The following is an 18,002-nucleotide window of genomic DNA, read 5'->3' as shown; positions in this document are numbered from 1 at the left end:
CATTTAAAATAACAGTTTTAATATACAAAATATAATTTAAAATATATTTTATTCATGTGACGCAAGGCTGAATTTTCATTGGAGCCATTACTCCAGTCTTCAGTGTCACGTGATAATTAAGAAATGTTTTTTTTTTTTCTTGGAAAGAAATGAATATTTCATTCAGCAAGGATGTGTTAAAGTGATAGTAAAGACTTGTATAGTTAGAAAAGCTTTCCATTTTGAATAAATGATGTTCTTTTTAAATTAAAAGTTCCAAAAAAAAAAAAAAAAACGATAACATTGATAAATCAGCATATTAGCGTGATTTCTGAAGGCTCATGTGACACTGATGAAAATTCAGCTTTGCATCAGAGAAATACATAATATTTTAACTCTTTCAATGCCATTGACGAGATATCTCGTCAATTAAGAGACAACGCTTCCCCGCCATTGACCAGTTTTTACAGAAATCCGTGTTCTAGGTGCATTACGGTAAGGAAAGCCCTAGCGCATGTCCTGAATGAGTTAGGGTGCGAATAGAAGACGATCGGCATAAATGGAAGGATCAGAGAAAATGTAGATCATATATAGATCATAGCCTATGTAGATCATGCTTTGACCATTTTGAACCTGATCGGGACGATGTAGTCAGTGAGAGAGATGCATTTACAGACACAGAAACATATGTAGTTGTAACCGATCCGTCGATCTGAATAGGGGTGTGTGTGTGCGCGTGCATGTACAGTATATGTATGCATATGTAGCCTGTGTGTGTGCGTTTTTGTGAAAAGTCAGGACATAGATGTGTATAATGACAAGGGTATGACAGGTATTACAAGGTGAAGGTGACATCTCAGGACATTGACCCATGTCCCCACTTTTCAAAACGCTTATAAATCACTCAGAATGAGGTTTTTTGGGGAAAGATGAGATGCACAGTCTCCTGTAAGGGGTAGGTTTAGGTGTAGGGTTGGTGTAGGGCAATAGCACATACAGTAAGTACACTATAAAAACCATTACGCCTATGGGATGTCCCCACTTTTCACAAAAACGAACATGTGTGTGTGTAAAATGTTGTATTTTTGATGGTACCCGCCTGCATTCAAATGGTGATAAAACATGAACACATGAAGATAGAATAAAATAGTTTTTTTTGTTTAAAAGCATATTTATTTTGATATATAATATGTTCTTATATTCATAGCAGAAAATATTTAGATGAAAATCATCAAAAATGCTGGCGGTGGTTAGCAACTTTAAAAAAAAACGAACTTATTTTCTTCTGTGCAACAAAGATTATACGACAAATGTTGGAGTCTGAACTACGCTGGACCCCACTAAATTTCATTGCAAATACAAAAAACTCAGACATTTCAAATAAATTATTTTGTGTTTTCCATAGAAAAAAGAAAGTCATGCAGGTTTGCTTTTACAGGAAGTAATGTCACCGCAAAGCAAAGCAGGGATGCGTAACGTACTAATTACTGCACTGAAGCTTCATTTGTGGAAGATAAAAATGAGCTGCCAACACATCAGTGATAACTTCGCTTTCAAACAGCATGCATCCATAGCAATGCCCTTTTCCAAGAGGACAGGCAGGAAGCAAGTGGCTCTCAACCGGTTTTAGTTATACACAGGAATACACAAAAGCCTCAAATGCACGGCATGAGCCAAACAAAACTTGTCTGGAAGGAACAGGAAGGTTTGACAAGCTTTCTCTTTCGGTTCAATAATAGTGGACGATTCTCTCCATGTTGAATTCTGCACCACGGGATGATAAGATGACAGGGGTAAGACTGGCTAATACACAAGTGTGTTATCCGCTTATGAAGCCCTCGTCAGTCTCAGGGGTTAAAGCAAAAAAAAATCCTGAGCCTGAACTTTTCCCGGGGCAGCACATGCAAAGCATGCAATGACTGTTGCAACTTAAACATTTGAAAGGATACTATGGCAAAGTTATTGCTTTCCTTATTGAAACTGATTATTATTTTTTTTTTAATAAAGGGTTGACCTGAAGAATGAAAGCTATATGGTCCCACTCATGGTCTTCGGTCAAAAATGACCGACCATAGGAAATGAATGGGAAACGGGAAAACATTTAAAAATACAGAAACTTTGTGTGTGTACAATCTACAAATCCCCAACAATGCAGAAAAACATTGCACAGCAACGAAGGGGTGAAACTCTAAAACATCTAGAGTGCAAAATCAACACATCCACTCATACACACGCGCACACACACACACACACACTTGTACAGTTTCTGCTGTTGAAGTTTTTGTGGTTATCATTAGGTGCGTTTACACGGAGCATTGTAATGAGTTTAAAAGTCCAATCCGAATAAAAACCCTCCATATAAACACCTCAATCTGAATAAAAATGCCCAAACCGAATGAAATTGTAATCGGTTTGAGAGGGGTGGGATAAATAGTCTGTTTATTCTAAGCAAGTGCAAGCAGCTATTAAAAATATTGACGCAAATATGGGTATTTTTTCCTCTGGTGATTTGTTTTTGTTGTCAATGTAGGCTACTTAGCGTGTCCCAAAATCGAAAGCACCGGCACATGTAAACAGTCCACCGAATCTTTCAATCAGAATGACAAAAAAGCGTACATGTAAACGCGGCTATTGTGGAGTTCAAATCAAGAGTTCATTTGCAAAAATGAACTCTTGTCAGAAAAGCCGGTATTGTCCGCTTTCAAGGCATTGCGAGTTCTACTGCAGAAGCCGACAAGTCCATACTAGTGAATCAGCGCGCTGTATTCAGGTCAGGTGACAAGGCTACTTTCATTTTGAAAAGACGTGCTAGCTGAGAGGAGTTTCGTCAAAGCTGACTAATAGTGTTCGAGAATGGATAATTTCGACGAACTTGATGAACCTGTGATATCTTCTTCAGGGCAAAAGAGGAAAATAAAAGCTGAAAGTTTTCACGGAGCCTTGCAAAAGCAGCACGTTACAATGATGAAGACAAAGCTCTGTGTATTGCGTGTAATCACATCCATAATCTATGATCACAACAACAACGTTTGCCAGGCATCTACATTGTCATCCGAGGAGACTACAAAGATTAAACGAGTGTTTTTTTAAACTCTAAAACATGAAATGTGGAGTTATGTGCTTTTGCTATAAAACAAACTTTTAATATGTAATAAAAAAAATACTTTCAATGAACTTTAATTTTGTAAATTACCTGTATTTAAGTTATTATTACTAAAAACAACACTGAAAAAAATAAGTTAAATTTACTTAATTTTTATTTTGCAAGTTTTTGCACGCATATTTAAGTAAAATTTAAATACGGAATTAAGTCAAATCTACTTTAAGTTATCTAAAATTAGTAAAATAAATAAATAAATTTAACGTGGCCAGGTAGAGTTTGATGAGTAATTTCTACTTAATTATTTTAAGTTTACCCTACAATACTCAAGTACATTTCACTCAGTCACGGTTTGTAAACGTTACTCAAACAACATAGCACTGAAGAAAAAATGCCTATAAAGCATGTGGTTAAGTTACAAGCACGTATGTAAGCAAGTAGACTGCTCGTTATTCATTTTAAGGTAATATGTTGTCAATATAGTTGATGATACACATGATACACAATGACGGTGACAATCAGTGAATAGTGTTTGAGTATGAATGGGTCATTTGAGTAAAAAATTTACTCCAGATGTCACAAGACAGCAAGTTACTTCACCTAGCAACAAAAGCAACCACAAAACAGTGTAAATACATCTCGAAAATAGCAAAAACAAATTACCTTATTAATTATTCATGCCCAAGTGCATGATGGGAACAACGGGATCAAGACAATATTTGTGAAAATAAACAATTCCAAGTAAAATATACTTATAAGTTAAAACTTTAAATTCTACAAGCTTAAATTGAGTTCTAATATTGAATTTACTCATTTAAATTCTTGCCTGAACTAAATTTAATGTAGAAATTACATTTGTTTTTCTGTAGTATTTACTTCAACACAAATTCACTTTTATCAGTAAACCCAACTGCAGTTTGACTGATATTACTTCGAATGCGCAATAAAAAAAACTTGATTTCTGAAGAAAAAAATCAAAAAAAAAAAAAAAAAGACCTTCAAGTCCTCTTTTGTGTAAAATACTTAACTTTGAAAGAACTGGGGGGGAAATAAATATATAAGAAACTGTGTAAACTCAAAACATGTTACATAGATTTTAATTAATTTATTGTCTGAAATGCACTTGAAAAATTAATGCAAAAGCTTAAGTGAAAAAAAAAGGAAATTTTGTGCAAGGGGCCCAGAATCCGTGTGTACCACACCCCAAACAAACACTCTTTCAATCAGAGAAAATACTGAATTCCTTGATATTTCTAGGATATCAGCAAAATAAATGAGTGAAATGTCATCAGCCGGTCAATTGCACTGAGAATATCACACAAGCTGATGGGGGGGAAAAGAAAGTGTCAAAAAAAATAAAATAAAAAATAAATTATTTTCTGGGTGTAAATTGATGCAGACAAAAGAAAAATAACTCTGAACTAATGTGTGACAAAATGGTTTGTTAAAGTTGTCATGACGTGGGGGATCAAATTTCACTTGATCTTCTGACATGTATGGCTTCAACAACACTACAAAAATAAACTGAGTTTCAGAACTCAAAACTTTCTTCTCACTGAAAAAAAAGAGCATTTATTGAAAACAAGCAGCAAAACTAGCCATTCTCCAGAACATCAGGATGCACATTATTTTCAAATAATGGGACAGGTAAAAACTGTGGTATTTTATGGTATTCTGGAGCAGGTGAACTGATTAGTCGCCTTGTTCACCATCTAGTTTTTCAAAATGCAAACGCAATGATGTAAGCTAATGAGAAGAGTGGCAGGAAAGTCTTAAAGGAGAAGCAGCACATGCTCAATGACTGGATGCATTCATTGAAAAAAATGGACTATTAAATTATAAGTGGACCTAAGGGAAAAATTTAAATTAAATTAAATAAAAAAAATCATTAAAGATGTCCTTAGCGTACATTGCTTCTACTCGTATTCATGTTTAATACAAATTTGGTACAAATTGTACCAAAAAATTTCGATACAAGTTTTTTTTAGTTCAGCATGCATTATGAACAAATGCAGCAGAAAGTAATCAAAGAATCAAAGTACTGACTTTGTGAGGTATATTGATATATTTACAATAGACATGTGCTGGTATTCGGTAAAGCGATATATCACGATAATGATTATGCGGTATTGTTATCGTGGGCACTTCAAAATACCGAAAATAATTATTTCTTAAATTATTCAGAATTTATAATGCATTTTAAGAATACTTTTCCCATTAACTGGTTAAATGCACAACACTGCTGCATGCTGCACGGATGAGACGCGTGGCGGAGCGCGTGAGACGCTCTGGATGAGAGCGCACATTCACTCTCTGACAGCAGATGCAGCGTTATTACCCCGAAAACCCAGTAAACACAGCAGCTGCCTACTTCTAAAACTTATTTAAATGATTTTAATAGCCATTGAGATTTTTGTATTCGCAGTGGCATTCAGCACAGCACCAGATACTTTAATATTTAGACTAAAAAGGCTATTTATTTTCAAACTTTTTTACATTTTAATCTGGACAACAACATGCCCTAGAGATATTGTTTGAAAGTGTTTTGATTGTTCGGTCATACTTTACATTAGGGCTTCATTGGTTAACATTAGTTTGTTAATTAGTTAAACTCCCAATGAAACATTCTTCTAAACGTTCATTAATCTGAGGTAATTCAAATATTTAATAGCACGTTGTTAAAATCAAAATAATTATAAAGTGTGTGGTATAAACTGGACTTTTTTGTTAATAAGCTGTTAACCTGAGCTAACATGAACTAAGAGTTGTATTATTTTTAACAAAGATGAATAACTTCTGTAGCAAATGTAGCTTTTGCTCATTGTGAATGCTAATGCATTAACTAAGGTTAACTAATGAGATCTTACTGTAAAGTGATACCTATTGGTCTTTTAATTCTTTTGCACTTTAATCTGTGTAAAATGTTGGTAACACTTTACAATAAGGTGTCATTTATTAACATTAGTTAATGTATTAACTAACATGAACAAACAATGAACAGTGCATTTATTACACTATTTATTCATCTTTGTTAATGTTAGTTAATGAAAATAGAGTTGTTCATTGTTTATTCATGTTAGTTCACAGAGCATTAACTAATGTTAACAAACACAACTCGTGATTTTAATAATGCATTAGTAAATGCTGAAATTAACATTAACTAAGATTAATAAATGCTGTAGAAGTATAGTTAACAACATTAGTAAACATGAACTAAGAATGAACAAATGTTAACTAATGAACCTTATTGTAAAGTGTTACCAAACTGTTTAACTTTATAATTTTGTGTATCGCTTTATTGTATTTAAATATTCAGACATTTTTGTTATAAGAAAAAAAGTTATTAAACCTGTTACACTGTAATATGACAACACTTTTTTTGTAACTAAATTTCAATACCGTGATAAAAACATTAGCAATTAATCGCAACATGAAAAATTGATACCGGCATATCCCTAATTTACAAACAAGATATACACTGTAAGAAAAAAAGGAGAATGTACTGATAATTTTCTGCCAGGACACTGTCCACTAATTTTAAAGACATTTCCGTTTACTGTAAAACACAATGCAATGAAGTACAAAACTCAAAATACACCTGTAAAAAAATAAATAAAATAAAAATACAGAAAATTACAGTACATTGCGCCCTTTATTTATTTTTTTACAGTGTAGGATGGGACAAAACTGTTTATACTAATATACTTTAATGTTGTGTAAGTATCTGGAAAATAATGAAGGACAGAGTGAACTCCTCTGGGAAAAGAGCATGATCCAGGTTGACCTAAACACCAGAGACATGCTTTATATATTATACATTTCAAATGAACTCATAGGCCTGTTTTAAGCAGCTTGCCCTCCTGCCAGATGCATGTGCTGTTTGATGCATTTGTTCCTTATGCTTGTATACTTCTGTAATTGTTGGAATAAGATATACAGTTTGCTAATATATTTTGCATCCAAAATTGGAAGCACTATATCAGCCAGTTCCAGCAGTGAAGGATATAGCAGTGATATGATAAAGAAACGCACCTTGGCTCCAGCGAGGAGACCCAGAGAGATGGCCACTCGAGCGCGCAGGTCCGGTCTGTCCTTCGGCCAAACATACGTCAACATGGCCCCCAGAATCGTCGAGGAGTTCACTTCCTTCAGCTGGCAACAAACAAACAAAAAGGCATTTTTAAAAGGGTTTCCCAGAAAAAAATTATAAATCTTTAGATAAATCAGAATGTATGTATGTATGTATGTATGCATGCATGCGTGTCTGTGTCTATATACAGGGTTTTTCCTGGCTCAAAATGATCATGTGCACACAATGTACGCACCCTTCAACTGACTGAAACAAACACTTTTTACACGCAACATATTTTAGGTGTTATAATAATTATATGATTGAAGAAAATGACAATTATAAAGTTACATTTTACAAAAACAAACCTGCTGAACATTAAATTAAATATAACATACCAGCTGGTATCATGAAACTGAAAATCTTTATCTACTCCTTATAGTCTCCTGGTCCACATTGCTTTGATCCAATATACATTTATACACTTAAAGTGTCTTTCTAGAAAACAAAACATTTTCAGCCTTACAAGAATTCTTCTGATAGAATACATCATGAAATACGAGCGCAGCAGGGTCATAGGTGCATTAGAGCTAAGATTAGCATCAAGCTAAGAGTTTATAAAATTAATAGTAAGCTTTTACTCAAATCTTGAGTGTTTGTAATAACTTCTGATTGCAACCTAATATGGATTTTGGTCATATAATGGTGAGAAGTTATTAAGCTAATTGTTACACCAGTTTGGCATTTCTCATGTAAACATTCTTTATTGTTATGAAAACACCACAAATCTCATGAAAATAACATAAAAGCCATATATTGTAATCGTTTGTTAAATATAGGGCCCTATGAAATCTTTTCTTTCACCATATGTTTTATTGTTACCAAATTCTGTGTTGTAGTGTGTCTAATTATTTGAATGCATAAAAACTACTTAATTTATTCTTAAAATAACCTTATGAAATGTTTTCTTTTTCCTCAGAAATTCTGTGTTGTGTTTCTGGTTTTCAAATTTAATTTATCTTTAAATTATTGAAAATTAAAACTTGTTTTGGCAAACAAAGAGGATTCATTATTAAAATTAAATCATGTAAGAAATGTTGTGTGAACATTACTTAAAAAATAAAGTTTTAATTTCAGTACAATAGTAATTATTTCTGCCGCAATGTCTTGAGGTTAAAGCAAGACTTTTATTTTGACGGGTTGCCGTGAATACGCTTACATTTCTGTGTATATGTTATGACGCTAGTTTTACTCAAATGAAACGGTAAAATGTTCATGAAGTGACTCTCAGAGTAGTTCTGGAGATGATGTTTGTGTATTTATGTCCTCATTTAATGAGACGACAAATTGAAATCACCGCGAGCGTCACGCGCGCTTCACTGTGTGTAGTAACAAAACCACACGTCATTCATTTAACTTATATACAGAGATATGATCACGTAATATGAGTTAATGCTCATCAGATCGTGTAAATCAGTGGAAAATTAATAGAAATGATGATTCTGTGTAAAGAAATATCAAGTGAACTTGTATAAAAATCTCTGTATTTTTCCAAATATGAAATAAAAGCTCTGTTCAGTGACGCTTTTATATATACAGTCATGGCCAAAAATATCGGCACCCTTGGTAAATATGATCATAGAAGGCTGTGAAAATTAATGTGCATTGCTAATCCTTTTGATCTTTTATTTTTTTTTTTTTAATTCACAAAAATCGAACCTTTCATTGGATAATAAGAATTTATAATGGGGGGAAATATCATTATGAAATAAATGTTTTTTCTCTAATACACGTTGGACAATTATTGGCACCCCTAGAAATTCTTATGAGTAAAATATCTCGTAAGTACAGTGGGGCAAATAAGTATTTGATACACTGCCGATTTTTCAAGTTTTCCCACTTACAATGCAATAAAATGGAAATTAATTTAAAAAAAAAAAATCAATGATTTTTTGGATTTTTTTTATTTTATTTTATATATATTCTGTCTCTCACAGTTGAGGTGTACCTACGATGAAAATTACAGATCTCTCCATTCTTTGTAAGTGGGAAAACTTGAAAGTATCAAATACTTATTTGCCTCACTGTATATTCCCATTCATATTCACAATTTTGAGCACTCCAGGGTGATTATGAACATGAAATTATCCAGCCATGGCTTCCTGTTTCACAGAAATATAAATCGGAAGGAAAACAAAGTCCACATTCCCTTAATCATCCATCACAATGAGAAAAACCAACGAATATATTTCTGATGTGCAGCAAAAGATAATTGAGCTTCACAAATTAGTGAAGTGGCTTTAAGAAAAGAGCTAGAGCAGTGAAAATTCCCATTTCCACCATCAGGGCAATAATTAAGAATTTCCGATCAACATAAAATGTTAGGAAACTGCCTGGAAGAGGACGTGTGTCTATATCGTCATAATGCACGCTGAGAAGGAGACTAAAGACTCTCCAAGGACCACAGCTGGAGAATTGCAGAAAATAGTTGAGTCTCGGGGTCAGAAAACCTCAAAATTGTCAAACAGCACCTACATCAGCACATGTTGTTTGGGAGGGTTTCAAGAAAAATTCTCCTCCCTCATCCAAAAACAAACTCCAGCATATTCAGTTATCAGACACGACTGGAACTTCAAATGGGACTGGCTTCTATGGTCAGATGAAACTAAAAAAATGAGCTTTTTAGCAGCAAACACTCGAGATGGGTTTGGTGAACACAGGGATAAAAAGTACCCCATGTGTACAATGAAATATACTGCTGTATTTTTGATGTCGTGGGCCTATATTTCTGCTGGAGGTCCTGGACATCTTGTTTAGACGCATGGCATCATGGATTCTATCAAATACCAACAGATAAAAAAAAAAATCAGTAAGTGACTGACAATAAGTGTTAGAAATCTCATAAAGGGCCATGTTTGGATCTTCCAACCGTACAATGAACCCTGTAGAAAATGAGTGGGTGAACTGAAGAGAAGCAGCAGCAACATGGAGCTGTGAATCTAAAGGGTCTGGAGTGATTCTGGATGAAGGAATGGTCTCTGATCTCTCGTCAGGTGTTTCTAACCTCATCAGGCATTATAGGAGAACATTTAGAGCTGTTAAACTGGCAAATGAAGGTTTCAAAAAGTATCGAATAAAAGGGTGCCGTTAATTGTGTCCAATGTGTATTAGAGAAAAACATTTCTTAATGATATTTCATCCCATTCTAAATTTTTATTATCCAATGAAAGGTTAGATTTTTGTGAATTTTTTTAATAAAAGATCAATAGGATTAACAATGCAGATTAATTTTCACAGCCTTCTTTGATCATATTTACCAAGGGTGTCGATATTTTTGGCCATGACTGTGTACACACAGCACCGCCGTAGGGCACCAACGCCCAGGGGTTGCAAAGTTTCTCCAAAAAAATTAATAAAAAAAAGAACGCGCAATTCCCGCATCCGGCTGAATGCAAATGATTATAATTGATGGACAACTAGCCTATGCCCGTGAAAAGACATCAGCAATACCGTGCCAAGGAAAGAAAAGAAAAATAAATAAATAAATAAACAAACTAAGCCTGTGCATCACTTCATAATCCTGCGAAACTTTTTCGGCTGTTGACGTTAATAACGTGTTTTAATGTCGGAAATAATTTCACCACCACCAACGCATCTAATATTCTCTCTGAGTTTCTATGTTCCCTTACGAAAATTAGCCATGGTTTTAACAGGAATAAAACCAAAAAGCATTGTTCTTGTAGCCATGGTAACCGCATATCAACCATGGTTGTGTTACTTCAAATAATAATTTACAAAGTATTAAGATGATCATTTTTGTGGTTATAAAAAAACAGACCTAAGCCATAGCCTTTAAAATGACTTAAAATGCATGATTATATAAAAACAATGAGGCAGTAATGATTGGTTAATTAATAAGTATACGGTTTCATTGAAACCATATAAAATACATAATGTAGGCTAATAAAAAATGAACAATTTATGCACGTTATTACAAATGCCTGAAAAGGGAGCCAAAGGCCTGGTAATTGCTGCTGTTACACTTACAGGACGATCAAATCCTTGTTTAATAGGCTATTGACCAAACACTTAATTCAAATTTCCACAATCTTTGGCCACCTTTTTGCTATAGATGACACAGCCTCTATAATTTCTTCCAAAAATAAACACGTGGACATCACAACCCTTAAAATTAACCATGGATTTGTCATAGTAAAAATGCTTAATTTTCTTTTGCGTGATTTCTGAATGCTTGAGACCATATAATCAATCAGACAACTGTATTAATAAAGTCATAGACATAGGTAATCGTCTGAGCTACAATTGTAATTTTTAAATACAATTTATTTATTTATTTTTATATTTTATTAAAGTTCTATTTTGACCCCTATAGTGGGTGTTTTTTTTGTTTTGCATTTGAGGGAGGGGGGCACAACAATAAAATCCTGTTTATGGCACCCATTCGGCCAGCAGCGGCCCTGTATGCATGCATGTATATATGTATATATATATATGTGTGTGTATATATATATATATACACATATACACACACACTAAGGATGGCTCGATACCATAATTTTGGCTTCGGTACGATACCAGAATGCCTTGATCAGTTGTAAATAAAAGTTCAAATTAAATCTGAATTTATGAATGATGCACTCACCTGTCGATCTCTTAATTCTCGAAAAGATCAGATTAAGCAAGCGACAAATGCTTAAAAAGGCTTCCTGTGGCAACACATGATTTATAGCAGCGCTTGCATAAAGGTGCAGTAAGGTTTGTCATCTGTTTTGAATGCAAAGTAATGCCATATTTCACTTCTACTGTTCTCTTTATTTATTAATTTCGGGTGCGTTGATAGAGTTTCATGTGTTTGATTGATCGCGTTGTTCTGTTGTCACATTTACCGGTTGCGCAACCATTTGGGAAGCACTGCCACCTACAGGTGCACTTCGCAACAGCAGCATAATGAAATACCGAATTGAGCAAAATTATGATATCATACCATTTGAAACATAATATATACACCGGTATTTTTCCAGTACCGGCATCCCTAATATACACACACATACATTGGTTTTCAGAGAATGAAAATTGTAAATGAAAAACAGTTTCAAGGCAAAACAAAACGTTGTTGGGATGTTTAATTTTAAACATCCCAGCCAGTTCCTGTAATATTTAGGTTGTAAATTATTAAGTGGTGCTGTATGATACACCATATCCACAGCAGAGGGCAGCAGAGATCCTACAAAGCCCTCTGCAATCCAGCTCCAGCTGGCAGTCCATCCACTGTCAATAACCTGATGACGAGTTAACCAACCCATCTACACACGAGATCAGCACAACGTACAAAACCAGACCACCAACAAAGCTCAAGCACAACCCACTATTCTAGTTTGTCAGGTTTGCAACGTGTAAGAGTTCTCGCACTGTAGACCAATTGCCTTTCGCAGCACAGTTGATGAAGGTTTTTGAGAGATCGCCGGTTTTTAACAATGTTCAGCAGGTAATGTGCGCTGCTGAAGATAAACTACAGTTTGCTTATAAAACTGCTGTTGGGGCAAATGATGCAATTATTTCTCTCTTACACAAAGCACTAAGTCACTCCGGGTAATGCAATCAATAGTACCATCTTTAATTTTTCTAGTGCATTTAATATCATCCAGCCTACACTACTTAGAAGTAAGATGGAAAACGCTGGAGTACATCAGAATAAGGTCAACTGGTTAACTAACCACCTCTCTGTAGACCACATGTGGGATGCAGTTTTGTGAACTGGGTCGAGATAAACTATCTTAGACTAAGGGCAAGTAAGACTAAGGAAAGTGTGGTTGATTTATAGTAGATATCCTCAGGAAGTAGCACCAGTAAACATACAAGGGTCGGAAACTGAGATTTTAACAGCATAGTAGTACTTGGGGTGTATATTTGAACAGCAAGCTTCTGATTGATCTGACAACACTATCAAATCTATGAGGGTCAAAGACTTACTCATCTGTTAAGATGACTGAGATCCTTCAGGGTATGTACTACTTAAGATTGTTGCGAAAAAGAGAGGAAAAAGGCAGGTTGTGTGTTACCCACCTGGTCTCTATGAGTCACGTTTGTCAGCGCCTTCATGAAATAGTTCAAGCTCTTGTGAGAACAAAAAGATTAAATCAATCCCGATTAAATCAATTTTGCCCAACTGCTCTTAGATTGTACAATCAGTAGTATACACGATGCTAGATTAGATTGTAAAATAGAATCATTTTGTTGTATATAATCATAATGCTTTGTGAAACTAATACTGGGAAAGACATGTTGTTGTGAACATCTTTCTGTATTTTTAGTTATTCATTTTTCATAGATTATTGTGTGGTGTGTGCTTCTGTGACATGTAATCTCCCTTTGGGGATTAATAAAGTTTATTCAATCCAATCCAATCGATGAGGTGAGAAAACCACAGCATTGTGAATTGTCCATTTGCACTTAAATATTACAAATAATGGTTGACCGAGTAATAAAATGATGCTGATATTACATAATCTGACAACTAGTGGCAATGACGGCTAGATCTGAAGAGAGTGTAGTTGAGCATTGACCAACCAGGAATATTTTTTCCAAATTTAGTGTTTTCCATATATATATATTTGTAAATGAAATTCATCTCCAATCCTTCTTCTATCATTTCAGGTTTATCCATAGTTAACCCGAATGCTAGAAAACAGCTGATTTTCCAAGTAAAAACCACCAAATAACGTTTACACGTAGTTACGTTATGATACGTAATATTCAGAGCGTGGGGAGATGGGGGATTCCCTCGGTCTAAGTCTCTGCATCAACCGAATGAATCTTATTTATTTATTTATTTATTTTTTCCCATTCATTTTTTATTCCCAGTGAATAGAAGTTAAAACTCCCACCTGGATGACAATAATAGACCATGCAAAATACCAAAAATAAATAAATAATAATAATCTTTAAAATATTGCCAAGTAACGTTGCAAACAACAAAATCACAGAAGGACTTTAACTGTAAGCGACACGTATACGGAAAACAAAGGTATTGTTTCCTATTTTTTCCTGATGTTTGTTATTATTTCAAATTTTATATACATTTTTATAAACTTTTTTTTTATTTATTTACTACTTAGGCATGTTGACAATAACGCCATCAACATTGTCTATGACCAGATATATTTTAGTGGACTTTCAAAATTTGCTTTGCTTGAGAAAGCATGAAAATATACAGTTATGATGTCTTTTGTTTGTTTTTTTTCATATGATTTCGTCGGGTTAGTTTTGCATCAAACACAATGTAATTTTCAGCAATCGAGATCTGGCAGCAACAGCGCATTTTTCCGCTTGGGCGAGCGCTTCTTGGACAGCTTACCTCGCGCATGAAATCAGATGTTTTATATTTATTACTTTTTGACTAAATACCACAAAGACACACAATTTTGGAATAACAAGCACTAATTAATATTGCACAATAAGCCAAAAAAAAAAATCTATTTTGATTTCACACTCTGCTAGTTGAAAACCATTTTCTACATGATGTTTTGAATGAACAGTTATTATCAGCTAATATGAGCATCATGTTTTGCGTTAAAAATCCTCAATATGGACCGAAGCTCAATTATATACAAATTAGAGAAAAAAACACCTTACCACATTTTTGGGGTCTGCACTGAGTCCTCCACCTGCGTGGCCGTGCCAGCACTGTCTCTCTGGGATCTGTAAATGCTAAAACACACCGACTCATGTATTAACACTTCTGACAGTAGGCTGCATTTCAGTTATTGTGCTAAAACATGAATCAATTCATGCAAAAAATAAATAAAAAATCCAAGCAACAACGACAAAAAATATCAATGTCTTTTATTTTCTACTTACTTTTACTGCTTCTAAGATCTGTCGGCTGTTCTGAGCTCTGCTGTTGGCCCATGTCGATGACGCTCGGCTTTGACTTGACAGCTGAAAGAAAGTCAAGAAATACAAAGTAAGAAATTTCAAATATAATATGGAATATTATATATTAAGTCTTTTCAGTGGATTACTTTAGAATTATGTACATACTTTAACCCAGATGTCTTCAACCCTGTTCCTGGGGACCCACTATACTGAAGCTACAACCCTAATCAAACACACCTGAAGCCGCCAATCAAGCTCCTCAAGACTGCTTGATAACTGCAGGCAGGTGTGCTGAAGCCGGTTGGAAATGAACTTTCCAGGAGAGTGGGTCCCCAGGAGCAGGGATTATATATAAAAGCCTCCTCTAAAAAATGTCTCAGCTAAGTTCATAAATTTCAGCTGACTCCATCTGATGTATATTTGGGAACAGAACTTCACGACTAATGAAAAGTCTGCTTAACGGGAATCAATAATATTTATTTTACAATGTATCTCTATTCCACCTCGCTGACCTCATAACTGCACATTAAAACTGTGTAATGCTTTGTGAATGTGATATTTAATATGATGTGTGCCATAGAAGTATATAGAAATGTATTTGTTCAACATCTGTAGAGGATCCTAATGTTAAAAAGTGGCTGTTTATTTTCAGAAAGTCTGTTTGTTTGGTTCATTTCTTCAGTAAACCAGTCGCAATCTGACACAAGCTTTGCAAACAGAATTTTATAGAAATTAATAAAGCAACATGTAAAAATTTGTCCTGTTAATTATAATTCCTAATCTGTGATCGGTGACTTTTATGTGATATGCCAGGACTGATGTACAGCAAAATGCATCAGCAAAGTTGTGGCCATGGAACCAATTAATCTTATGCATTTCTGAACAATTAAGATATTACTTAAAGAGTTCATTCGCAAAAACAGATAACTTTCCAATTACTCTCCATCAAACTGCAGTTGGGTTATTTTGATTAGGTTAAAAATAACTAAAAAAAAAACAATACAGCTAACTAGCAATGAAACAATAAAAACATGATAACATGATTAAAAAAAACATGAATTTTGAACAAAAAAAAGTAAAAAAAAGGAAACTCTTCACTTGTCATTGGCATTAATGCAGTCATTAAGTAGTCGGTTTCATTAAGTACAAGCAACTTAATTTTTGGAAGAAAAAATCCATTGACAGACATATGAACTTAAATTACCATTGCAAATTTAAGTTAATGTTTAAAAAAAGTCAAATTCGGTCAAAAGTGACCGAAGAGCATCAGATGGTTTAATAGTGATCAAAATATATGCAGAATGCAATCAGAGAACGCTCCCTTTATAATCATTAGAGCTGTCAATCACTCAAGTTCAGCGGGAGTGATTTGAGTTCTGCACTTTCACCAAAACACCACGATTTTCCACTGATAAAACTAATTTCATATGCAAAGATGTTGCCCAATCATAGCAGTGAGTGTATACACTGAACTGAAGTCTTCAGATCAGAGAGCTTAAATCGGGGCAGGGAATTACCTTTTATTTGTAAATGCACCAAAGGAAACATTATACAATGAAAAAACAAATGCAGTTCATGGCCCCTTTAAGACTGAATACTCAACTAGCTGTTCAAAAACTAACCAACAAGTTGTTGTTGTTTTAAATAGCAATTTGCACATCCCTAGTGTTGAATCATTCACAATCACCGGTTATTGCCTATTTATAGTATATACTTAGTTTTTGAATGAAAGCATTCTTGATAACAAACCAATCACATATAGGTCTTTTGCAAAAACTATAGTCTGTTTTTCTTAAATGTGGTGCACTACTGCATATTACTGTCAAACTTTTACAGATCCCAGTTGCGCGAGATGATAACACGCTTCAATCATAATAGCATAAAGGGGTCTGTAGCTGGTAAATATGGTCCTGTCATATCTTACACCGATATGCGATGAACGGAGGGTGGGATTCAGTCTTATCTGAGCACACATGCTGTCTGCGTGTCTGTTTATATCACACGACCCACAGGACGGAAAGAGTTAACTCCAAACCAGTGGTTAAAGTCAAGTCAAACTGATCCCCCGCAGACAAATTAAATTAAACTAAACCGAACCTGTCAGCTAACATTATATATGAGCATATACTGTAATCGCAGAAAATGATAACGATGTTTCCTACAGCGACCGTGTCACATTTAACGTTACACAACAGAATACTGACCATTTCATTAGTCACGATGAAGCTTAGCAACTTCCTACTTCAGTAAACAACTGCTAGCATGAAACAAAACCACGTAAACAACACAACAAACACACAGTGTTGATAATACTTCCCAGTACAGTGTGAGACTGCATCAGTGAGCTCGTGTTTAAAGTTGAGTCTCTGTCCTTGTCTCGTGGTGTCGCGTCCTAAAGTGTGTGACAGAGGTGAAAGTACCTGATACGTGCTCCGCTCTTTCCGTTTATTCGCCGCTCGGTGGTCGTGATAGATCCACGCGTGAACGGCGCTGCTCTGCTGAAGCAAAAGGGACAATTTACGCCTTTGAAAGTGAAATCCGCATTTCAGCGGGAGCAGGAGCGGCGCCATGCTGAACCGATGGGCTGAGGGACCGTCACGCGTGACGTCATTTCCGCTCAGGCGCCTCCGTTAATTTCTTTCCATCGTAAAAAATAAATAAAAATGTAAACAGGCTATATTCCTCTTTTTTTTTATTGTATACCATCCTTTTTCTCTCATATTTATTATATTTTTATTATTATTATTATTTTTTAATAAAATAATCGTTTATGCTTTTATGCAACTACAGCACACAGCTGTGATTTGTTTGCATTGGGGGAAGAAAAGGCAGTGCAGTCCGGCTGTGTGCACCACTGAAATGGACTATTTTGAAAGGAACTATTATAATGAATTCTATTGAAAAAGTTGAATAGTTTTCACCAATTTGTGGTTTAGTTGTACACTACTTTGTATCAGT

At 34.8% G+C, this 18,002-nt stretch overlaps 1 protein-coding gene across 1 annotated transcript in view; it reads right to left on the bottom strand.

The window, feature by feature from the left end:
- Nucleotides 1-17,660, bottom strand: part of abcb7 (ATP-binding cassette, sub-family B (MDR/TAP), member 7) — a 49,832-nt gene extending 32,172 nt beyond the window's left edge. Inside the window, exons 1-4 of the mRNA XM_058797982.1 lie at nucleotides 17,465-17,660; nucleotides 15,027-15,107; nucleotides 14,802-14,876; nucleotides 7,112-7,231 (exon numbers count right to left, since the gene is read on the bottom strand). Of these exons, the coding sequence (XP_058653965.1) occupies nucleotides 7,112-7,231; nucleotides 14,802-14,876; nucleotides 15,027-15,107; nucleotides 17,465-17,614 (426 nt within the window). The 5' untranslated portion in view covers nucleotides 17,615-17,660. The remainder of the gene's footprint in view (nucleotides 1-7,111; nucleotides 7,232-14,801; nucleotides 14,877-15,026; nucleotides 15,108-17,464) is intronic.
- Between the last annotated feature and the right edge of the window lie 342 nt (nucleotides 17,661-18,002).

This window comes from Onychostoma macrolepis, chromosome 14, assembly GCF_012432095.1.
Source record: "Onychostoma macrolepis isolate SWU-2019 chromosome 14, ASM1243209v1, whole genome shotgun sequence".
NCBI classification, from domain to species: domain Eukaryota; kingdom Metazoa; phylum Chordata; class Actinopteri; order Cypriniformes; family Cyprinidae; genus Onychostoma; species Onychostoma macrolepis.
This window is presented reverse-complemented; position numbering and strand designations above follow the sequence as displayed.